Here is a 24,451-nt window from a genome sequence, read left to right on the forward strand (position 1 = left end):
TGATTTGAGTTAAAGCCCCGCCCCTTACACACCGCCAGCCAATAACAAGCCGGCAAATTCAAAACCTCACACGCTCAAATAAGAACGTTAATGCTTGATTGGTCTAACAAACTAACACATTGTTATTTGTTTTTTTTTTGTTTAGTTTTTTTTGTTTGTTTGTTTGTTTTTTTTGCAGCAAATAATCTGGTACTGCGACCTGCTAACAAATGAATTCAGTGTCACATTTACTTTCTCTCTTCACTTCATTTCCTCCACGCCCTGTCTGTCTGCTTACTAACCGACTTGTGCAAGACTCAACATAGCTGCAGCATAACAGAGATAGTTAACTATTTTAAACCAAACAGTAAGAAACTTAATCAAAATACAATTAAGTAGAATATAGGTAAACGGTTGCTTTCAGTACGGCTTTTTTTTAATTGTTATAAGGACTTTGGCACTCAAGAAATATGAATGAGTGGCGATAATATGAGTTTACTTTTCTTACACAGATGAAAAAAAGCCATAATTTAAAGATCAATATAATTTCAGCAGAATAACTAGTATACTCATAAAAACAACTGTAAACTGTTAATCCAGGTGTCAACAATAATAAACACCTTTTAGATTTTTGATATTTATTCAAATAAACAAAAATATATGTAAAAAAGAAAAGAAAAGAAATGCTATTTTTCCACAACCGAATAGGCTAAAACTTAAAATTAAGGCCCAATAGCATTTGAGAATGACTTAAAGTCATAAAAACAACTGTGCTCATCTAGGTCAACTATAATGCAGACCTTTTACATTTTTTATATTTATTAATATACACTGAAAATCATATGAAAAAAAATCTAACTGATCTTCAAATTTGGATTTGAGTCGAGCGGCAAACTTCCTGCTTGCTCTCCTGAAGCCAACAAGGAAGTGACTAACACTGTAATTCATCGACTGGCTGCACAAATGAGTAATAGACTCTCCATGTTCAAATGCCCAACTTTACAGCAGGAAAAAACATGTTTACAGCCTTGTTAAAAAAATGATTTTGGTCTATATAGCTAATTTTGCCCTTCATGATAACTGTGATGGGGTTGAATTTTTTTTATTACTCATCCTTTTTAATTATATAAATTATATATATATATATATATATATATATATATATATATATATATATATATATATATATATATATATATATATATATATTAATCCGCTTAAAACCCATCTCTTCCATCTTTATTAGACCCTCTAATTTTAGCACTCACTATTCTAATTCTATTCTTTAAAAAAAAAAAACTACCTTTCTTATGTTTTTGTATTCTATTTTCTTTTCATTTTTTATACAATTATAAAAAAGACCTCTAACACTATCTTGCTCTATTCTTTTTCTATTCAATCTGTTTTCTTTTTATCTATTATATTATTTATAAGCCTTTGCTATGTGTAGCCTACTGCGTTTAAGCAAACTGAGACTTGTTATAGCACTTATATATCATTGCTCTTTTGTTGCTTTTTATTACTTCCATTGTCCTCATTTTTAAGTCGTTTTGGATAAAAGCATCTGCTAAATGACTAAATGTAAATATTAAGCCTTAAAGTTCTGCATAATTAAGGGCGTGGTCACTAGAGTGACAGGTGGTCACCGCCGTTGAGCTAGGTGGGCGTGGCTTCAGCAACCAGCTCCTGCCTTTTTGCTTTTTATCTATTTTTGATTACCCCAGAGTGACGTGCAGTGACGCGCTGCCAAGATGGCAAGGCACGCTCCACCCACTTTTGGTTTCAAAAACTCTCTTCGGAAACGTATGGGTGACGTCATGGACACTACGTCCATGTTTTTATACAATCTATGGCTTGAGCCCATTCGGTTTTGAAAAATAGTGTATGTTAAAAATAATTTTACATATGATTTACAGTTTATTTGAATAAATATAACAAAATTTAAAAGGTTTGCATTATAGTTGACACACAGATTAACAGTTTACAGTTGATTTTTATGCATGTAAGTCATTCTACTCAAATGCTATTGAAGTTAGAAAACTGTATACCAATAGCGCTTGTAACTTTAATGATGGTCCCTAAATTTGCGAATATTTAACGTCCAATGTGTAGCCAACTTAATGCCAGTACTTTACTCACACTTTTTTTTTTTCTTCTCAAAAAACATGTATATCCAGGCTGTTAGACTATCATATACAGCATACTAAGCAAGAGCACTGCTTCTGTTCAAACATCACTTTGTTCTGGTGGACATACGTTACAGACCAAGTAGTGCAGATGAGTGTATATGAAAAGCACCTTATAATAAATACAGCTGAGCTTTGCTCACCAAGTTCAGTTAACTGAGTAGGCAAATTTTTACAATAAAACCAAATCCTAAAATAAAGAAATTTAGGCCTCTCGAATGGTATCCTTCACAAGCTTTTTTAAAATTGTCATATCTTTCACTTAACTTTAGGGATAAAAGAATTAATTAAAATATGAAAACATACTGTAAATTTAGTTCATTTAGTTTATAAATAAATAAAAAAAATAATTTCTGACATCAGAAACTCAAAACATTGTCTTATGGTTTCCCAAATAATGCGTAACCTCAATCATTAAAATAGCTGAAGTGCCTAAATGCTATTTTGAACAACATATCTTTGTGATGCACATTTCAGAATGCATATTATTTTTGTGTCACAATGTAATGCTGGCATTGCAAAGACGCTGTAGAAGGCATTGTAGAAACCCCACAGCCTGTATGTGAGCACCAAGTATCAATTCACATGCCAAGAGGACAGAGATCCTGAAAAATGGTCATGAAAAACTCTAATATTATTCATAGTTCTGCTTTTTTTATGAATTTCAATTTTATTTTACAAACAGAAATTCAAAAAGTTGGATTCTACATACAGTACACATACATTTAAAATAAAACCTTACTTTTGCATAAATAAATTATAGGACAAATACAGCTTGACAAGTTGTTTCATGTGTATTATAAATCCACCCTTTTTTGAGTCATATGGAGTAGTACAGATCTACAGTATTACAGATTCATAGCAAAACAGTACACTACAGTATTTTGCATTTTTTGTTAACTTTCTTCAGGTGAATTTCTTAAGTACGTTTTAGCAAATTGTCAATGTGATCATTTTGTGGAATGAACTAATATAATGATTTATAATGCTATGAAGTCCTGGACTGCATCTTGATTAAGAGAAACCAACAATTTCAGATCTACTGTGCATTGCTGAAACAAAAGCTGAGCTTCAAATGTTGGAAACTCTTGAAAACAGAAAGACTCCAATGTTTGTGATGAACCAGCGTCGTTGTCTGTGGGCTGCACTGAATTCTTCAGCAGATCTTTTGCCACTTTCATGGCACACAGCACAATCACAGACGGCATATACTTGTTAAATGTGTAGTCAGCCAAACTCAGTTCACATACTTTGCATGCCAACCATTTCCACTTCTTCTCATGCTCCTTCCATACATGTTTATCCTGTGTAGTGACCATCTTATCCATGGCTTCATCAGTCTGACATCCAGTTGTGCGACTGGTGAAATAGTCCAGAAAGAAAGCAAGGGTAGGTGCAGCCAGTCTGAAATTGAGTCTGAGAAGGATCAGGCATTCGAGATTGCACAGCTGTTCTCTGGAAAAAGTATTGCAGCAAAGCGACAGAAGCTGTGTGATGCGAGGTGAATACACTTCAACCTGGAAAACACAAAACTCACTACTTACTCAGATTTAAACATAGGTCTATTTTCAGAATCATAATAATAGTGTTCCTGTAACTCAAGTGGTAGAGCATTGCATTAGTTAGTGCAAGGTTGTGGGTTCGAATCCCAGGGAACACACGTTAGAAAAAATTGTTAGACTGAATGCAATGTAAGCTGCTTTGGATAAAAGCATATGCTTACATTTATTTTTATTTATAATCAATTGTCCCTGAAAAGTGTGTATGGTGAAAAAGAAGTGTACTGAATAGTTAAGTGCAAACTGAATGTAATTTTTTTCAGCCACTTAACTGCATGTTAATTGCAATTAAATGAAAACATATATATCACTATGCAATTTCATAGCCTATATATGCAATTTCAGAATTACAGTACTTCCATTGCCTTTGAAATATGGTTAAAGTGCACTACTGAAATGTAATGTCAATTGTATGTCATGTAGTTCAAGAGATCAAGTTTTTTAATCTTAATCCATTTAATCTCATTGCTTTACACCAAATACAAAAAAATAATGTTTTAAGTATAATAAAATAATAATTTTAAGCACCGTTATATAACCTCTTAAAAATATACATATTTACAGGTTTGTTTAAAAGTTGTAATTTAATACATTTAGCAAATACATTTAAAATGGCATTTAAGTGTGTTAAGAAACAGTAATGCATGGGTCTCTCTAAATATAATGGACTTTTATTTCATTAATATTATGTTGTCTGCAAGTATGGATTTTTAAATATATATATATATATATATATATATATATATATATATATATATATATATATATATATATATATATATATATATATATATATATATATCAGAACAGTGGCCATTTACTAAGAAGCCTTAAAGGACACGCCCCTTAAAACAGGTCATTTTTAGACATAGGGTTGTAACTTTTCCACATATTTTTTTTTAATGAAGAGAATAAACACTTACTAATGCACTAATCTAATGCACTTTACTAACATTATAAGTAAACCTCAAAGAACATCTAAAACATCCATGTAATTTCAACTTTAGGATACACTACAAGTACACAAAGAAGAGCTGCACCTGTTTTGTGGCTATCAGCAGAGATGTGACTCCCAGTAACTGGAAACAGTCTGCAGCTACTGAGGTTGTGATCAGGAAACGGTCCATGATATTAACAGCCAAGCAGCATGATTCAAAAGACAGTTTGAGCTGTCTGTGTACCGCTATGAGCCAGCTCACCAGTTTACTGCGAGCCTCTGCTGTAATCTGTAATGAAATTAAAATATTCATGTAAAAATAATTGATGAAAATGAACAACAATAGGGGCTAGCTGTCAAAAGAATATTAATTTCACCCATTTGTATACACCAAATCAATACATATAAATGTATATATAATTTTAAATTAAATGTATGCATTTAGCAGACGTCCTTTTACAAAGATAACAGTTCTGGGTTTTCTCCTATTGTGGTTATTAACATAATCCATTAAAACACACATTTAGGTAATATAATCAAACTACTTTTTGATTACCTTTGGATTATTTTTAACCTAACTCGTCTATTCCATTGATTTAAATAGGCTAATGTTGTGCTATATTGATATAAAAATACAAAGAAAAAGAAAAATGTATTCCATTCTTTGCTATCATGAAATACTGTTAAATATTATTACAATTCAAATAATTGTTTTCTATATGAATATGTAAAATGTTAAATTATTATATAAAATATAAAGCTGAATTTTGATCAGTTTTCAGTGTCAAGTGATCCTTCAGAAATCATTCGAATAGGCTGATTTGCTGCTCCACAAACATTTCTGATTGTTATCAGTGTTGAAAATAACGTTAGTTGTGCTGCTTCATATTTGGGTGGAAACTGCACATTTAGTTTTCTCAGGATTTTTTGATGAATATAAAGTTCTAACGATCATCGTTTATTTGAAACAGAAATGTTTTGTAGCATTACACGCTGTCACTTGTAATCAATTCTTACTGAATAGAAGTATTCGTTTCTTTTAATAATAATAATACTAGTATTGACGGTGTGACGTCTGACCTGCGGTTGTCGCGCGAGGCAGTTCTGCGCCAGAAACTGCAGTTCATTGTGTCTCTGGATGATGAAGCAGCTCTCTTCATAGTCACACTCGTGCAGGTCTGAGGTCAGTCGGGCGCTTGAAGCCGCTGCAGGAGAAGTGTGAAGATCCTCCTCAAAGCCAGAGTCACTCAGCGCAGACATCTCTGAAGAACCGCCGCTCATGAGATGCTCTACTGTGGGAATGGCTGTTGTACTGAAAGATTTCCTCTCATGATCGTCCTCCCGCTGAGGCGTGCAGTGTCTCAGTCGAGTGCGGTGTTGTCAGGTGAAATGGTGCTTGTAAACGGGGTCTTTCCCGGGTGTTTTAGCGCGCACTTCAGGGCGCTACACAGCCCGCGTACACGCGTCACCATGACAACAGTCCCACTGGAGCTGGAGGAGTCGCTTCTGCGTCGCCAGCGGTAAACCGTGAAATTGAGGGGTGAAATTAATCTTGACAGATCCCTGTGTTGTTGAAGGAGTTTAAAATGATTTTAATGACTAGTGTGATGCCTGATCGGCTGTAGACCACAATTATTTAGATCTGTGACGAAGAAAAACTAATAAAAACCTAAAACACTCCTGAAGACACAACTAAAGGCAAGCAAAGAAAATCTAAATCCAGTCATGACAGATGGACACCTGTGTGATCAGGAAGACAAAGAAATAGGAGATCAATGAACTTCAACTTCTGCAGATGTGAGGAAACTCTGTGTCCATAAAGAAAACAGGAGCAAAAGCAGATTCTCTCCTTCCTTCCTGTCTGGGCCATATTCAGACAATAACAGTCCAGCAATAACTTATCTTATCAGCTCCCTTCACATATTAATATATATCTGTGGGAGTCACTTAAGTGGCAGTTTCCTTTACGTATATTTGTGGCAGCTGGCCTCATAAGTTATCATCAAAGATGCAGTTAATATAAGATATAAAGAAAAAGACAGTACAGACTGATCTTTGAGCCATATTAGAAAAACTAACATCAGTGCAGTTGTTTTATGTGTCTAGACAGTCATATCACAATTACACAATTAATGTGTTTCTTTCTAACACACAGTTTTTCACTTTAAAAGATGTTAATTGATTGACTGGAGTCATGCGGATTACTTGTAAATTGTTGTTTCTATCAGCTGTTTGGACTCTCATTCTGACGGCACCCATTCACTGCAGAGGATCCATTGGTGAGCAAGTGATGCAGTGCTACATTTCTCCAAATCTAACGAAGAAACAACCTCATTGTGGATGGCCTTAGAGTGAATACATTTTCAACAAATGTTATTTTTTGGAACTATCCCTTTAAAGTAAACCTATCAGTAATAAAAAAAAAATATATATATATATATATTTTCATGATCTTCATTCTTCATCTTAAATTTATTGGTAGAGCTTTGCGCTATGAAACGCATTAAGCAAGGTTGGGGGTTCGATTCCCTGGGAAACACGATAGGTAATAATTGATAGCCTGAATGCATTATAAGTCAAGTCTGCTAAATGCATTAATTTAATTTTTTTAATTTAATTTAAATGCTGTGATGTCATACAGCAGTAAAATTGAGTTTTGTTTTAATTAAGATTATAATTGCGACTTTTTAATATTTCTTAAAAGTTCTTTAAAATATGGACTGTAATTTTAAGATCAAATGGGACTTTGGAAAACAGTGGCACACTGAGGACAATAAAAGGCATTTAATTCAAGAACGAGCCTGCTTATATGTACAATGGAAGTTTATTTGTGCGTTAATAGACAGTCGAAGGGATTTACATGGTTATGTACATCTCACACTCATACTTCAACAGAAAACAAGTTCAAGTCAAACAAGTCGCATTTCAAAATTTCACATCAGTTCCTGTGCTGCTTGTTAATCACATTATAGAGCAAATGACAAAACGTGGCATGCTAAAAGTGCAAAATTAATACTCCCCTTTTCTTGTGGTGTAGATCTAGGTTGTTGCTGTAAGGAGGATGTGTTACGACATTCAGCAGGTTCAGCTCATCAGGATAATCCTCACCACATATTAACTGGATTATCAAATATGAATCAGAGCGACTGGATTACACACAAAAACACCAAAGCAAATAATTCCTCTTTAACCACTAACTAGTGTAACTGGAACCCTCCTCAGAGCCGCTTGAGACACAGGCACATTAAACATGCATTAAGCTGCTCAATAAAGTGTGTTCAGGCAATTAAATGAACAAACGAAACAATTTTAAATTAACGACTATATTTGTAAGCAGGGCTTTTCTGGGTTTGTGTCGCGGTGACCGGAGGCAGCACAGTACATGATGGTCAAACAGGCCACTAAATATCAGTCTCTTTCCCCACAAATCTTCAAGATGGATCTATGAATCTAGGGCTCAAGCTTTAGATGAAGCCAAACGTGCTGCGAGGTTCATATGTTGAAGCTTTCCCCACAGCCGCATGTCCCTTTGATGTTGGGATTGTTGAACACAAACTCGCTGGAAAGTTTCGTTTCGACAAAATCCATCTCTGTGCCGAGCAGCGTCAGCTGAGCCTTCTTCTCTATGAACACTCTCACACCTGGAGAACAAACATTTACATCAATGAGATTTCTATGCACACGTGTGCAATTTACATAATATACACTAGTATTTAAAAGTCTTATTTAAAAAAAAACACACTTATTAATCAAAGATGCATTAAAATGATCAAAGTCTACAGTGCAGTCATTTATAATGTTACAAAAGATTTCGATCTCAAATAGTTCTTCGAACATTCTGTTCACCAGAGAATCCTGAAAAAATGTATTACAATGATTTCTGCTGGATCATGTGACTGGACGAATGATTCAGCTTTAATCACAGGTATATATTACACTTTACAAATACAGTTAAAATAGAAAACGCTTTTTTTATTGTAATAACATTCAATAATATTACTGTTTTTACTCAATTTTTGAACCAATAATGCAGCCTTAATAAGCAGAAAAGGCTTCTTTCAATGGTAGTGTAAATGAGATATTATAAAATGAATAGTTCCGGTCCTTGATTCTGATTGGCTGAGCAGTGTTCAAAGCGGTTGTAAATGACTCTACAAACATACACCTTTGTTTACATTTGTGTGTTGCTCGGAAACCACTTTGTTGCAACCACAACTGATTCTGAGGATCTACATTGTTTGTAATGATTGATTTTATTAATATCATTACACTTTATTTGCTCCGTTTTATTTTGTGAAACCTTACTATGTATATGGAATAACCGTTTTATAAAAGCAAGAATTCCAGTGAAGCCGTGGTTTTGCACTCATGTCGTTCCTAAAAATGCTCCTCAGCAGTTATAAATTCACTGTAAAGAAACTTATTGGGGCTTATTGCTTTATAATAAAGTTATTGTGTCACTCACCATCTTGTAACACCTCCTCGTCTGATTTGTCTTTGTCTTTAGTATAGTCTAGTGTGTAAGTGAGGCCATTGCAACCTCGGGTTCGAACACCAACTTTGAGGCCGATCTGTTTGAAGACAGGTCAAATATATGATCCAAAGAACGAGACAGGAAAAATGTATTACAGAGGCTGGAGACAAATAATAACACTAGTACTCACATATTCTGGTTTGCTCTGTAAAAGTTGCTTGACTTTATTCACAGCTGAAGGCGTCTGAGAATACATTTAAAAAAAATACACTCAGTGATTATTTATGGCAGATGAAAGAAAGTGTAGAATTGTAATAATTTGACAAATTCAGTATGATAAAGCAACAGGTTACAAGAGCTGTTACTGGGTCAGTAGTACCTTTTCAAAAAGGTACATTTTTTAACCGTTTAGTGTGCATATTAGTAAAGGAACATATTGGTATCTAAAAGGTACATAGTAGTACTATTATTTTTCTCAGTGTGAAATGTCATTTGAGAAAGATATAGTTATAGTTTCAAGATAAAGATGGTTTTAAATCAAAAGATGACCAAGATGATTTTTTCACCAAAATACAGACGCAACATAATTTAAAATAGAAGTTATTAAATATTTGCTAATGCACTCTTTTAGATTTTTGCCCCCAAAGTTTGATATAAAGATAATATTCAAATTATACTTTCAATTACGAATTTAAAACAATTAAATATGAAAAATGTTGAAACGTATGCATTGCTTTAGTCAACTGAAGATGCCTAGAAGATTCTTCAACTAAAATCACAAAAGTTTTAAAATAAATAAGCAAATGAAAGAGAATATAGTTTATCTGACAACTGTCCTGTGGTTTTCCTATCCTATTAAGCCAATTTTGGGAAATGTATTCTTTTAGACTAGTGGGAAAAACATTGAAAATGAATTTCTCAAGATTAGTTTTTTCGTCTCACTTCAACAGCACATACACACACGTCGTTCATTCATATATTTTTTGCACTGGCTTATACAACATTTTACTGATTTTTTTTTTTTCTTGTCTATTGACAGTATTTGCAGATTTATGGAATATCCAAAATCCCATCTGTAAAAACCTTTAACTAAAATATGTCAACAAAGTCAAACAATAATTCTGAACCTGTCTTTTTATGAAGTTCACATTTCTGTTCTGAAAAAAAGTATGCAGTTTAGTGGGTATTTAACTAGATAATGCATAATTTAAACATTACAAGTCAAAAAACTTGTACAAAACTGTTGTAATGTACTGTACTGAATCAACATGGCATAGAATAGTTTTATCTAGGCCTATTAGTTAAAATTTTCACCTAATTAACCTGTGGTTTCTTGCCTCAGATGTGAATTATCACTGTAAATGTCATTTTAGATAAGAGCAACTGCTAGATGGAAACCGCTGATGTAACGTTACACGATAAAAAAAAAAATTACTTTAACAGACAGCAACTGTACAGCATCCCAGTGCCATATTCACTTGAACAATACTTTTAAAAGTTCAATCTTTAACCGATTTAATGTACTGTTTATCAAAGTATAAACATGTCCAGTAGACAAACGATTTCAAGCAAGCACTAAGTAAACATTTGCGTTACAGCAGTGGCATACTACATTTGGAGAGATTCTGGGTCTATAAAAACAAACCTAACTGAAAGGGCAGTTATCTGATCACAGCACCGTGGATAAGATCACTGAAATCCTGCTTTCCTGACTTCACCCTAAACAGCGACTGTTGTTAAATACGCCCAAAATTATATTTAAGGCACATCGAGGTAAATCTAGAATGTTCTGATGCAGGAACGTAGCACATAAACAGTTATTTGGGCTCTCCAAGCATCTGCTAACGGCTAACCTGCTCATAAACACTGACCTTAATGTCAACTGAACAACACAACCACAATGAAAGTAAGCTCTAACCTGCTGTTTTATTTTAATCTTCGTCTGGATGTGTCAGAATGGACGAGGCGAGGCTGTCTGTTATTAATCAGATAACTGAGCCCTGGCTACGACTAAAAGCTTCTGTCATGTAACGGTAACGTTAACTTACGCGATCTCGATTATTTGAGAGCTAAATGCTTATTCGGTTTCTTCATCGTGTTGTACATACACGGAGCACTCACCAGGGTTAAAGCGGCTCTTGTTGGAAGTATTTTCCGACGGCTAACCGCCCTCACTGTCGCCCGTGCTATGGAGGCTGACATGTTGAAGTTACTTAAGTACTTCGTGTTTAGATGTAAACACCCATAGGTAATGCAAGGAACGCCCGCCTCAGCGGACGCACAGGATTGGTTGGTCATTTGAGTGACAGCTTCTAAAGCCTATGAATGATCACTACTGTAAGATTTATCACCATGTGACTGTGAGTCTGTTACGCAACCAGTAATTATAATGTAAGGTCAGAAAAGGACGTTTAGTTGGTTGAACCATTAAAAAGATTATAATAAAATGCATAAAACACGATTAAACACGAGTAAAACTAGTTCATTGAAATTATTGTATTTGACTTAAATAACTGCACAACTATGCTCAGAAAGCACAAAAAACAGGTCTAACTTAATCGTTTAAAATCAATAAATTCTTGGGATTGCTAACTAATAAACGGTTTCCACGTTACTTAAAATAATTTTTCAAACAATGATTTACTGTTATATATATATATATATATATATACACACACACACACACACATACATACTCACCTGGTATCATAATTAAAGATACATGCAAGCGGACGTTCAGTGTAATATTATTTACAAAAATAACGTGAGAAAAAACAAAGTCTACTGAAACCTTTCCACAATTAGGTGATCTTTATTTAAGCTGTACAAAACAAAATATGATACATTTCAAGTGACATTCCCTGAATTGTACTATTATCTGATAACATTGGTCAAAAGCCAATATCAGTTATAAAAACATTTATGGGATGCACTTAACTTTTCTCATGAATGAAACAAAAACTCTGTAGTGATATCGAATATGTTTTCAGGCCATTAAAACAAACAAATTGACACAATGATATATGAAAGTGTAAATTCATTACAAGAACACAAAAGCGCAGAGACCTCACTATGACAAAACTAATTTATTGTCATCAAAAAAATTTAACAAAATAAAAATAGGACCAGAGTTAAATTACTAATATGGAGGGAATTTGTTTTGTTTATTGACATTGCAACAAATGCAATGAAGTCAATGGAGCTATTTTCCCCAAACATACACAATTCATTCAGCAAAAACTAAGTACTAATATTAACTGTAAAGCATAAAGCATAGCAACAAAAATCAAGCCCAGCCAAACTGAAAAAGCACAATGAAAAGCACAAACCGCAATAACATCAACATAATTTTAAATACAGACCCCAACTGGTATTTATGTACATTTTATACAAAATAAAATGCTTCTTGGTACATGCACTATATGCACATTTGTGCAACATTTTTTATTAAAACTATTCAAGCAAATTCAAAAGCACACATTGGGGCTACAATCTAAATTACAAAAGGTAATCAACTGGACTCTTAAATTAAAAAAAATATATAAAAATGGATAAAATGAGAAACATCACATTCATTTCCCAATTAAAAAATAAAAAAACAGAACTAAAAACCAAACACCAATACAAGGCACATTCATCGAGGTGTTCTAACTGGGGTTCATGATAATACTGAGCTCTGGCTGATGTAGATCCAGAAACGGCTCACTTCAGAAGATTTATTTGAAAGGGCTCCACTTCTCCATAGATGCATTCAAGGATGTATTTCTGCTGGCTAGACTACCTACAATAAAACAGGGAAACATGATCAACATTATCAATTATATACTGTGCAAAGACAGCAGCTGCTCCATCACTAATGATGGTGTTTTGAACTCTTTTGCCACCAGTGCATTGGATTGTGTTTCAGCAGTGGCTTCGAAAGTCTGAGCAAAAGCTTTTACTTTATTGTTTGGTCAGTTTTCTTTATCAACTGAAGGAAGAAAAAAAATCCAGGAAAATAACAAAAAAGCGCTGTCTTTCGACAAATGCTTTAGATAAATTTTAATAGAGTTTGACAAAAATCACATTTTAACCTTTAAACCACTTATAAGAAAAGGGTTTAGTCAAAATTATTCTGATTATATTTAGAATATATGATCATATGTGACGTGAAGTGACCTAAAGATAAGCTGTGCTCATTAGAATGAAATACACTCTCAAGGGTTGCCATGTCCATTTAATATAAGCAATGCTTTTTAATCATCACTGGGCTTGTTGTTTGGGCTTGGCTCAAAGCAATTAAGTTTAGAAAGTAGGTAGGTCCAGGTTGCGATATTTAAGTATGTGGCCAATTCAAAGATACATTTTTCTGATTTGAGATTATGATGGCCTTGTCCTTATTAGCTTTTTTTTTCCATAGTAAGATCTGGCAACATGAATGAGTCAAGCTGTATCTTGTTTCCTGTGATTTCTTTAGCTGCACAAGACATGCCCAAATATGTCATTAACAACTAGTTATTCAGTTCCGGTGAATGGACCACTGAATTTAACAGCAGCATGTTTGTGGGCATATCTTAAATTCACAAAATTAACCAATAACATTCAGCACTGCATAAAACACCACGAACACATGTAGTACGCTCACCTGCTTCAGGACCCAAAACCACCCTCTTTCCTTTTCGCTTCTTTTTCCTGTCCTGCTGAGGACTGTCCTACAAACACACGAGAATCCAACTGAGTTCTGGATTTTAATTCCAAGCCAAAACTACACTTTTAGCATGAAATGATAATTGTAAATGAGACCGTATCGGACATACTAGTCTGTCCCTGTCGGACGCAGAGCTTCTTTGGTAAGTGTTTGGGGAGGATTCTGCAAAGAGAAATACACAGGTGACTCCTGATCACATTCCTGCAGAACTGTAACAATGTAATGAGCGCAGCTACCTATGGATTTGGACAGCAGGCAGTCTTTCTTGATGTGACCGCTGGAGCCGCACAGATAACAGCATTTCTCCTCCCTCTGCCGCCGGCGTCCTCCGGTGTAAGGGCTGCCATCCGGCATCACTCTGCCATCAGGTCGGTTCACATCCCGTCCACTGAACAGTCCATCAGTGTCACGTCTTTGCCTTAGCAAGCCATTGAAACATTGAAAAATCAGACATCCAATTTCTGATTTTTAAGGATTTATTTTAATTTTAATTATTAATTTTAACATGAAATTTTGAACATGTGCTCTACAGTTCTGAGATTGGGGTGATTTTGAAAGAAATCTCTTCTGCTCAACATTTTAAAAAATAGTGAAATGTTATTACAACTTAAAATAACTGCTTTCTTTGTGAATATATTGTAAATTATAATTTATTCACATGATGCAAAGCTGAATTTTTAGCCTCATTATGCCAGTCTTCAGTAGCCGTGTTTCCACTGTCGGGCTAAATGCGGGCTTGCTAGTGAGTGCCAGGGCCAGTTGCGTTTCCACTGTCACTTCCGGGGCTTGATTGTGCTTCGCCGGGGCTTCCTCGGGGCCAACGGCCAGGGTTTTTTGGCCCGACGAAAACCTTGGGCCAAAGCGGGCCAGCTGGGGCTAGAGGAGGGGTTATGAACAAAGGCGGAGTTTCTTCGCGTCTAGAGAGCTCAGCGCTGCGGGTCATTTCAGAGAGATAACAGCTTTAACACAAGTATTAAAGACGTTTTAAAATAAGTTGAGCTCAAAACTCACTCTTAGTTAGCAGCAAGTGTTTGAAATAACTTGATCCGATGTGGATTCTAATCACTAAACAAGGCAGAAATATTTATAAGCGATGTCAAAGACTATGCACGCTAAATATTAACGTTACCATAGTAAACATGATAAATATGACCGCCTGGATAAATCAGACGTCAGCTTCTTATTCTCTATTACAACTGTGTATTTATTAAGTAACATTTTATCTGTCATCTCGTTTCGTTTAGCTCCAAGTTGCATAATAATGATTTTTGTTTGGGAGCTTTTATAAAAATACAGAGTCTGCGCTGCGGATCATTTCAGAAAGATAACAGCTAACACCAGCATTAAACACTTTTTTAAATAAGCCGAGCTCAAAACTCTCTTTCAGTCAGCAGCGAGTGTTTAAAATAACTTGATCCAATGTGGATTAGGCTATAGAATCACCATACAAGGCTGAAATATTTATAAGCGATGAAAAAGATATGCACGCTAAACATGTTACCATAGTAAACATGGTAAAATATGACCGCTTGAAGAAATCAGACGTCAGCTCCTTATTCTCTATCACAATTGTGTATTTATTAAGTAACTTATATTATCTGTCACAAGCCTCGTCTCGAGAGTTTTTCTCACGTTGCCTATCATAAAAGAATATAGCCTAATAATGTTTTTTGTTCGGGAGCTTTTATAAAAATAGAGATATTATCATTCATTCTAAATATGACGGCTACTGTGGCTAATAAACAGAAACAGACTCAACTGAATAAGCAGGCTATTTTCATGAGCGTTAAAAATAAACAAATAAAATAGAAATAAGTGTATTTATGTGTGATTAATTTTGAGTCCTTATAAATTAAATCAATATCATCAATGCATCACTTATTCTATAGTTAAAACATCGATGCTTTTGAATTTGAATATATAACAAAGCATGCAAACAAACGGCCGCTTTTATGTTCCAGTGACTTATTTCTTAGTTTTCTGATAACTTCTCTTTGATGGTGAAATTTTGAGGTTGCATGACGTTGTTCTGAGAGGCGTGTAAAGGGCGTGTTTTAGTGACGTGCAGCAGTGCTTCAAGCTCCACTGTGGAAACCCTGCGCTATTCTGGCCTCGGTGCTACTGGCCCGGGGCTATGAGCCCCGCCCGGCCCGCTTTAAGCCCTGGCTCGCACTGGCCCGACAGTGGAAATGCGGCTAGTGTCACATGACCCTTCAGAAATCATTCTAATATTCTGATTTACTTCAGCAGACATTCTGCTTATCTTATTATTAATTTATATGACAGTTTTACTGTTTTTTTCAAATACATTCCTTATAAAATGTCAAATTTATTATTATCAGTGTTGAAAACAGTTGTGCTGCTTCACATTTTTCAGGTTTCCTTGCAGAATAGTAAGTTGTTTGAAAATAAATCTTCTGTAACAATTTGAAAGTCTTTACTTTCACTTTTAATTAATTTAATGCATACTTGTTTAAAAAAAGTGTTAAATTCTATTACTCTACGGATCGTTGTAGCAGGAAATGTAGAAAAACATGTTCAAAATGTAAATATAGCATTCAGTGTGAAAAATAACCTAAACTTTCATAAAGGTAAAAGGTGAAAAGATACTTTACAACAGATCTTGTGCTAAATTACCTCTTACGCATTGAACAGTCTTTCATAAAATGGCCAATCTTCCCACAAATTCGGCAGCAGCGGTCATTGGGTGCAAGCTTGCCCTCTGTCAGCACCTCTGGGTCAAAAAAATACTCCTGCAAACACAAAATTGACATTAAGTAAAATAACTTGTAAGGTATTTTTACAGAATTTGTGAACACCGAATTTTGCATGGCCATATTTTAGATCCCTTAACCCTACCCCTTTCCTAAACTTAACAAGTACCTTACTTGTTAGGGGGGTGGGGTCTAATAGTAATTCATGCATGTTGAGTTATTTACACGGTTAAAGAGTGGGATTCTCATGCTAAACATGGCCAAAGCTTAAAAAAATGATTTGGGTGTAGAACAGAGTATTTTTGCGCCAATTACACTCTTTCCAAAAAGCATGGCTTTTCATGACGTCATGAAGAGTGGAACTCCTTGTATGGGCATTTCTCCCAGAAGAGCTGCACAGGACTGCTCAGGAAAAAAGCCCCCAAAGAAGTGTGGTTTTGGTTGTAAGTTCATTTTCCCAAAGAATGTAAACGGTGGATGCAGTTTTTTTTTCCGAGGCAGCAATGGAGTTTTGCAATTGTGTTTGTTGACGAACGTTTTATAAACAAGGCCCAGTTCAAAGCTAGATTTGCATATCGTTTATACTGAAAGTTGGAACGGTCCCAGTGATTAAAGACCCCAGCCATGATTCGGAACTGCAGGCAGTAGGTGAAACAACATCACATTTCTGTGTTTTTTTGCTAATCGGTGCTCAAGTGCTGGTCACTCTTTAGCCCCGCCCACGGCACGCCCCCACGAGCTCGGCTGTTTTCAGAGAAAATCGTAAAGCTGTATCTTTCTTTTATTAATATGATCAAACTAAAGACTCTATGAAGGATGCAATACTACTTTACTTTAGGTACTCAAGATTAACATGAGATTGGGTGAAACTATGTATTAGTTCCCCTTTAACCAGCTAATAAGGAATTTATTGAGTTGATAATTGGTCACTAAATTGAAGTGTGTCCCAGAATGTATATGGTCTAGGGAAAAGGATACAAACCATTTTATTGGAATACTCTGGTGGGAAGCCTTTGACTGGGGTGCCAAAAACTCTGCGGGCATTGATGAAGGCCTTCAGGATGAAACTGGCCACTGCAAACAAAAGCCACAAGGTAAAAACACGGCATTAGACGACAAGATATCAAGACAAGGGTCATTTTCAAAAAGGTAGGGTTGACTATTATTTATATATTTAAAAGGTCCGTTCACACAGAATGCGTTTTTCATTCTAATGCACTACTTTTCCATTGTTTTCTAGGTAAACATGCACTAGACAGATGTGTATGTCAGCTCAGTAGTGCTTGCTTGTTATGTTAAAAGAATCAAAACGTTTACACACAGTGCCGCTCATCAATGTCAGTTCCAAAACAATGGACCAATCAGAAGATCCCGGAGGTGGGGCAAACATTGCAAACTTTTGTTTACAACAGCAAGTTGGCATATCAACTATTAAATTTGACGGCAACAAGGCAGAGAAAGCATTCCGGGCTGCACTTTTAACAAAACATTCCTGAATACGGAGTCTTACATTTTTAGACGCAAAGGCGCGTTCTGTGTGAACGAACAAGTAGTACACTGAAATAGTTACTAATCTCACATGTTTTACACAGTCATGGTCATTGATGGATAACATTAGCTAAATGTAGGTGTTTCTTTTAAGTATGGTGGCTTCAGGTTTATACATTAGAATTTAAAGCTACACAACCTGATAAACAGTAGAGTCTGAACGCAAGATTATACATACAACAGTAAAAGAAAAAAGAAAACATGACATACTTCTCCGTGAGAGACCAGCACCAAGATTATGACTCAAATCAAAAGGATCTAAAAGAAACAAACAAAAGTTAGTTTTAAAAAGTACTGCTTTACATTATGCCTACTTTAATAAAGTATATTATAAAATATGTACAAATATGTGCAAAATGTTTTTTTCTTTTTCATTCATTTTATCTCACAAAATGATAGATGTCATTTTAATAAATATTGAAAACTGGTCCGTAGGGTGGTACCTTTTCAAAAAGTACAAATATGTACCTTTAAGGAAATGAACTAATATTTACCGTTTGAAAAGTTACAGACCCAGTGACAGATTTTGTACCTTAATATCTGAGAGTACTGCTGCATATTCTTAGGTTCTTGGTCTGATTTGCTCTTACCCTCTATGGCTAGATGTTTGGAGGTCCATTGCTTCTTGAAGGTGGTGAGAGGCTCTTTTCTGCGGATGCAGATGACAGTCTCCTTGAAGTCAAATGTCTCGGTGTAAAACTGCAGCAGTCCAAACCACAGCTGCCCCACAGACTCCTTGTTCTTCTTGTACTCTGGCCAGTATTTATGCTTAGGAATCAACAACAATAGGAATCAAGACAGTAATATTTTCTAATAATCAGAAATGTTTCTTCAGCATATCAGAATTATTTCTGAAGGATCATGTGACACTGAAGACCGGAGTAATGATGCTGAAAATTCAGCTTTGCATCCCAGGAATAAATTACATTTTAATACACTGAAATAGAAAAAGAGTTATTCTTATTTGCAATAATATTTTTACAATATTACTGTTTTTACTGTATTTTTTATCAAATAAATGCAGCCTTGTGAACATGAGACTTGACTACTGTACTGTACACTAAAAACAAATACGGGAAATACATGAAAGCTGTAAAAGAGTGGTAATATTGGATTAGAACTGTACAGTACATAAGTAAAACTAGTGAGTGATTACACTAGTCTGTTAAAACATGTAAAAAAATTTTTTTTTATTATTGTTGTTGTAAAAGAGTACAATTTTAGGACAATAACACTGATATAGAAGCCAAACTCAAGTCCAGAATTCACTTGCACAGTACGATTTTAAACTTACAAACTTTTTCAAATTACAATCAGCTATGCTCTTACAAATAATCTCACTCACCAAGTTCTTCAAATCCTTAAAGAAATGTACATCCCAGCCATCAACAAGGACTACTGGTTTCTTTTCTTCAACATACATCTACAAAAACATACACAAAATCCATTCAGATACAGTCTTACCATAACAAAGCAGGTTAGGATGTACTTAACACAACATAAAAATATACACAAAATGACAAATAATCACATGTATCCCAATTTAACCTGTATTTATCTTTTTTTTTTTTTTTGGAATAATGCACAAGAACTTAAAAAATTATATCTAAGGAATAAAAAGTAGGAATACATTTTAGCTGTTTACAAGTGCTTGTATATTTAAGGTTAAAGTACTAGATTAAAAAAATAAAAATAAATTAATAAATTGTGTATATATAATATATATATATATACACACATTTGTGTAAGTGTTGTATTTAAATCATTTATTACCAGAAACTGTCATTATATAAGTTATTATGATCAAGACAGACACCTCTTGGAGAACTGGGATCACAGGTGGGCTTCTTTGTTGAAGGAAGTACAGCACCATTAGAGTGTAAGCATATGAAGACAGACTCCCACGTGACGCGTCCCCAATATCACACACCTCAAAACACACACATGAGAAATATTATATCTGATGTGTCTCAATAAACCAAATGTTAAATCTTTTCACCAAAAGCAACTTGCTGGATTCTCACTTATTCTAGCTTCAAACATGGGCATTAAAGTTTTACGATCTCAGACTGAAGCAGTGATGACAGTGACTTTATGTGAAACTTACTTTTGCGAACACTTTCATGACGTAGCAGAGGATCTTCACCCGAATGTCAATTGCAGCATATGATGCCAGTAACTCAGTGTTGTGCAAAGCCTGAGAATATAAGAGAAAAGTCCTGGTTGCGCTTTTACAATATGTGCACCTACAGTCTACTTACACAAGAAAGTACTGAGAAACTTAACTACTTGGACTTAATATGGATTTAAAGTGAGGATTTCTTTTTTTACATTATGAAAATAAATAAATAAATACAATATACATACATACAAATAAAAATAATTCACTGGTAATATAATAATTCTAAATTTTTAATTCAACAACAGTAAATGTAAAAGTACAAAAAGTACAAAAATGTTGTTTTACTATGAATGAAAGCCATTATAACTGACACAAATACCGATATACTGACACCTCAATTGATTTTGGGAATATAAATAATTTTTGTCCAGCCCTACTTTTTTTTATAATAAGAAGTAACAATCTTAAAGTGAATTTGAAGCAAATCGCAAAAAGTTTATTTACATTTTGAAAAATTGAGCTTTAGATGCAGCAGTGGGTATATATGTCGGACCAAATTAAAATATTGCATAAAAGAAATAAGAGATTTTACGAACTAAAGGGCATTGAGAAACCCAAACAAGCACAGTACTTGTCCAATGCTGAAATACTAAAGTTTAAACTTTTGCGATAAGGGGGAAACTACATCCAAGATCAATAACGTTATGATAAAACTGCTCTCTTCATTGCACTTTAAACAACTGCAATATTCAGTGTCCTGAACTTTCAATAAATAATGTTGTGTCAGGTTTATTCTCTCACCAGTGTATTGTACAAGCTTATATCTCCCTCTAGTCCAGTTTTGGTGTGGTAAAACTTCACAATTGGGACTTTTGCAGTAGTAATAGGTAGGATGTTTCTCAGGCCTAAAATGAATGGATAAATAGACATGGCAGAGGTAGAGAGAGATGGGCTGTAAAACAAAACCACTGATTTATTTTAACAACACACATTTAAAGTGAAAGGAGGTTGCCTGAAGCATACAGATGGACTCTTTGTCATTTCATTAACCACTACGTCTGAAATACGGAGAGGGGAATATATAGAAGAAATATAGTCTTTCTCTTCCTGAAAATGTCAAAACTCCATAATAATGCAAAATATGATTCAAGAACACTGAATGAAATGAGCGCCTGCGCTCTACAGTAATGTAAACAATAGGCTTTTTCAGAATTACACTCAAAAACTAAATCGGAGACCTTACCATGGTGTTTTCGCAGTGCTCTAGTTAAACTCTCTATAACAGCCATGAAGTCCAAACCCTGTCAGAGGAACCAGAAACAGAAACTCAATCAATGCAAGACAGGAGTGCAAACAGGGTCTAAAAAGTGCCTAAATAACTTTTTTTGCAGTCTTTTCATCTGGCTGGGTAAGATTTTATTCAAATGTTGAAAATAGTTGTGCGGCTTCATATTTTTGTGAAAACTGATATACACTATTTTTCAGGATTATTTAATTTTTTAAATAAAATATTAGTAATAAAAATGTATCTCCACTTTTGCCACACAAAAAACAAAAAGGTTACGGTGGGTTACAGTGAGACACTTTCAATGGAAATGAATGGGGATGATTCTTAAATGTTAAAATACTCAGTGTCTCAATAGTTTAGCCACACAATGTGTGTTAATGAGATAGTGGTCTGAAAATAACATTTCTGTAAAAAGTTACTTTTTACATTAAAACTTTGCTATGATAATGCAACACCGTAACAGCTGTAAAAACAATGACAGCTGCACATACAGAACAGTTGTAACCATTTTAACACTATTCAGACTCTGTCACAGTAATGAACACTTTCTGTCTGTGTGTCATCAAGACCTCGTTCTGTACAACTGAAGGAATAAGTCACGGTACCTCTGCTGTGTCCTGGCCTTCTAGAGTCATACAGATGTCCAAGTCACTCTGTTTAAAGCCAAACCCATTTTTGGATGAACCAAACAAAACCAGCTTGGCTCCTGTTAAAAAAAAATACAAATGAACAAATAAGCATCTGTACAGTCCACCTATTACATACAAAACTTGTGACAAAATAGAGAAAGAAATGCTAAGAAATATCCAGCTCACAAATCCAGCTCTTGGATGATTTGTGTGTGTATATATAAGCGATTAATCATGATTAATCACATTCAAAATAAAAGTCTGTTTACATACTATATGTGTGTGTGTACTGTGTATATTTAGTATGTACTGTATATATAAATGCACTCATACATTTATATATTAAGGAAAAACGTTCCATTTATAAATCAAATTTTTATATTTATATATAAAACAAATTATATACAAGTATAGATATGTATTTACATTTTTTTAAATATATACATAAATGTGAATGCATTTGTATATATTAGTGGTTGACTGATATTGTTTTTTTTTGACAGTCAATGCTGATATCTTACATTTACCCGTCGAATACCTTTATTTTGCATTATACATAAAGCCTTCAAGGTGTTACCAATTTTTTTAGACTGGGTTTAAAGGGGGGGTGAAATGCTATTTCATGCATACTGAGTTTTTTACACTGTTAAAGAGTTGGATTCCCATGCTAAACATGGACAAAGTTTCAAAAATTAAGTTGTACATTTGAAGGAGTATTTTTGTTCCCAAAATACTCCTTCCGGTTTGTCACAAGTTTCGGAAAGTTTTTTTCGAGTATGGCTCTGTGTGACGTTAGATGGAGCGGAATTTCCTTATATGGGTCCTGAGGGCACGTCTGCCGGAAGAGCGCGCGCTCCCGTATAGCAGAGCACTGAGAGCACAGACATTCACTGATCAGAGCGAGAGTGTCGCGAAAAGTCACAAAAGAAGTGTATTTTTGGTTGCCAGGGCAAGACAACCCTGCACAGATTACCAAAAAAAAAAAACAGCATTAAGGGACCAGTGGATGGAGTTTATCGTGGATTCGTACATCGCGATATCGATGCTTAAACGACACATCGTGCAGCCCTAGTACAGACTATCTTTCTCTTATGAATATAATAAAACTAAAGACTTTTTGGAGTTATGAAGGATGCAGTACTACTCTATAGGTACTCAAGATTAACAGGATATTGAGGATAGTGAAAATTAGCATTTCACCCCCCCTTTAAATTAGATTAAGGTTTTAAATAGTTAGACCAAGACGCATTACCTGGCACTTGACATCTCAGGAATTTCTCGATATCTTGTAAAATATGTTCTCTGACTTTCACCTCCACGTCATCTGGCGCAAAGTCACCTAGACGGATGCAATCATTTTTATGAAACACTGAAACAATGTAAAAAATTTTAGTGCAAGCAAGATTTCAACATTTGTTAAACACAGCAATTAAAAATCTAGATGATGTATGTACATTATTTAAAATTGATATCTATTAATCTATTTATTTGTATATCACTTTATAAATAGGGCTCTACAATTATGGATGAATTGTTAATCATGATTATATTGTCCAAAAATATAATCACGATTATTAATCACAAACATTGTAAAAAAATTTTTACTTTCCATAAGAATTATTAAGAAATATATAGAACATCAAGTCGTATGGTTAACTCGGAGATTTATTCAAAGCCAAAAGCAGAAAAGACTGTGTGAAAGACAACAGTTGGCTGAATTACATTTTTATTTGAGCAGAATATCTCAATGGAAATCTCTAAACTCCAAATTACAGGTTTGCCGGTGTTTTCAGCTCATTAGTGCTTTTTCCACAGTGAGGAGCGAGCATGTGCTTGGTTGTCAAGTTGGGAAATTTAAGTACACTGGGAAGAAAATTGATCCATTTAAGGAAAAAAGCCTTGAATAGGAGCGCATTTAAACTATTTTCCTCTGGCAACTGCAACTATGAATACTTTTAGAGTCTTGTTAGCAATGCAAGACTCTAAAATGAAATGTTTTCTGGATAAATATAATCCCTCTAAAGGGTATGTTTCATATTGAGAGTATAAAAAGATTTCATATTTCAATATTCATTTCTTTTTTTCTTTAAAAAAAAATGTTGGCACCGACAGCCTTGTGGGCAGCATGCCGACATATAGTGCCATTGTGCTCCAGGTGTCCCGTGTTCGAGTCCCGGCTCGAGAACCTTTCCCGATCCATACTGTTTTGGGGGGTCATTTCTCAGCCAAAATGTATATTTATCTATTTGTAATTAATTCCATTACATAATCAGCATATAATTAATGAGATTTAAAATGTAAATGCTTGACAACCCTTACTACAATACA

At 34.6% G+C, this 24,451-nt stretch overlaps 3 protein-coding genes across 3 annotated transcripts in view; all 3 read right to left on the reverse strand.

The window, feature by feature from the left end:
• Window positions 1-2,837: 2,837 nt before the first annotated feature.
• ccno (cyclin O) lies at window positions 2,838-6,544 on the reverse strand. Its single transcript, XM_026259993.1, has 3 exons — window positions 5,742-6,544; window positions 4,765-4,950; window positions 2,838-3,682 (listed from the first exon to the last, which is right to left on the reverse strand). The coding sequence occupies exons 1-3, from the start codon at window positions 5,940-5,942 to the stop codon at window positions 3,146-3,148; spliced, it is 924 nt and encodes a 307-aa protein (XP_026115778.1). The 5' UTR covers window positions 5,943-6,544; the 3' UTR covers window positions 2,838-3,145.
• Window positions 6,545-7,457: 913 nt separating this feature from the next.
• Window positions 7,458-11,402, reverse strand: isca1 (iron-sulfur cluster assembly 1). The gene is made up of 4 exons (XM_026259955.1): window positions 11,257-11,402; window positions 9,326-9,379; window positions 9,127-9,232; window positions 7,458-8,302 (listed from the first exon to the last, which is right to left on the reverse strand). Exons 1-4 carry the CDS (start codon window positions 11,335-11,337, stop codon window positions 8,154-8,156), a joined length of 390 nt encoding a protein of 129 aa, XP_026115740.1. The 5' UTR covers window positions 11,338-11,402; the 3' UTR covers window positions 7,458-8,153.
• A 522-nt stretch (window positions 11,403-11,924) lies between these two features.
• Window positions 11,925-24,451, reverse strand: part of tut7 (terminal uridylyl transferase 7) — a 28,993-nt gene continuing 16,466 nt past the window's right edge. Inside the window, exons 16-30 of the mRNA XM_026259936.1 lie at window positions 23,376-23,462; window positions 22,100-22,200; window positions 21,450-21,507; window positions 21,008-21,111; window positions 20,192-20,281; window positions 19,901-20,014; window positions 19,430-19,507; window positions 18,675-18,852; window positions 18,295-18,342; window positions 17,519-17,610; window positions 16,460-16,575; window positions 14,059-14,240; window positions 13,932-13,984; window positions 13,760-13,826; window positions 11,925-12,916 (exon numbers count right to left, since the gene is read on the reverse strand). Coding sequence (XP_026115721.1) covers window positions 12,852-12,916; window positions 13,760-13,826; window positions 13,932-13,984; window positions 14,059-14,240; window positions 16,460-16,575; window positions 17,519-17,610; window positions 18,295-18,342; window positions 18,675-18,852; window positions 19,430-19,507; window positions 19,901-20,014; window positions 20,192-20,281; window positions 21,008-21,111; window positions 21,450-21,507; window positions 22,100-22,200; window positions 23,376-23,462 — 1,433 coding nt within the window. The 3' untranslated portion in view covers window positions 11,925-12,851. The remainder of the gene's footprint in view (window positions 12,917-13,759; window positions 13,827-13,931; window positions 13,985-14,058; window positions 14,241-16,459; window positions 16,576-17,518; window positions 17,611-18,294; window positions 18,343-18,674; window positions 18,853-19,429; window positions 19,508-19,900; window positions 20,015-20,191; window positions 20,282-21,007; window positions 21,112-21,449; window positions 21,508-22,099; window positions 22,201-23,375; window positions 23,463-24,451) is intronic.

Source organism: Carassius auratus, unplaced genomic scaffold (assembly GCF_003368295.1).
Source record: "Carassius auratus strain Wakin unplaced genomic scaffold, ASM336829v1 scaf_tig00215316, whole genome shotgun sequence".
Lineage (NCBI taxonomy): Eukaryota > Metazoa > Chordata > Actinopteri > Cypriniformes > Cyprinidae > Carassius > Carassius auratus.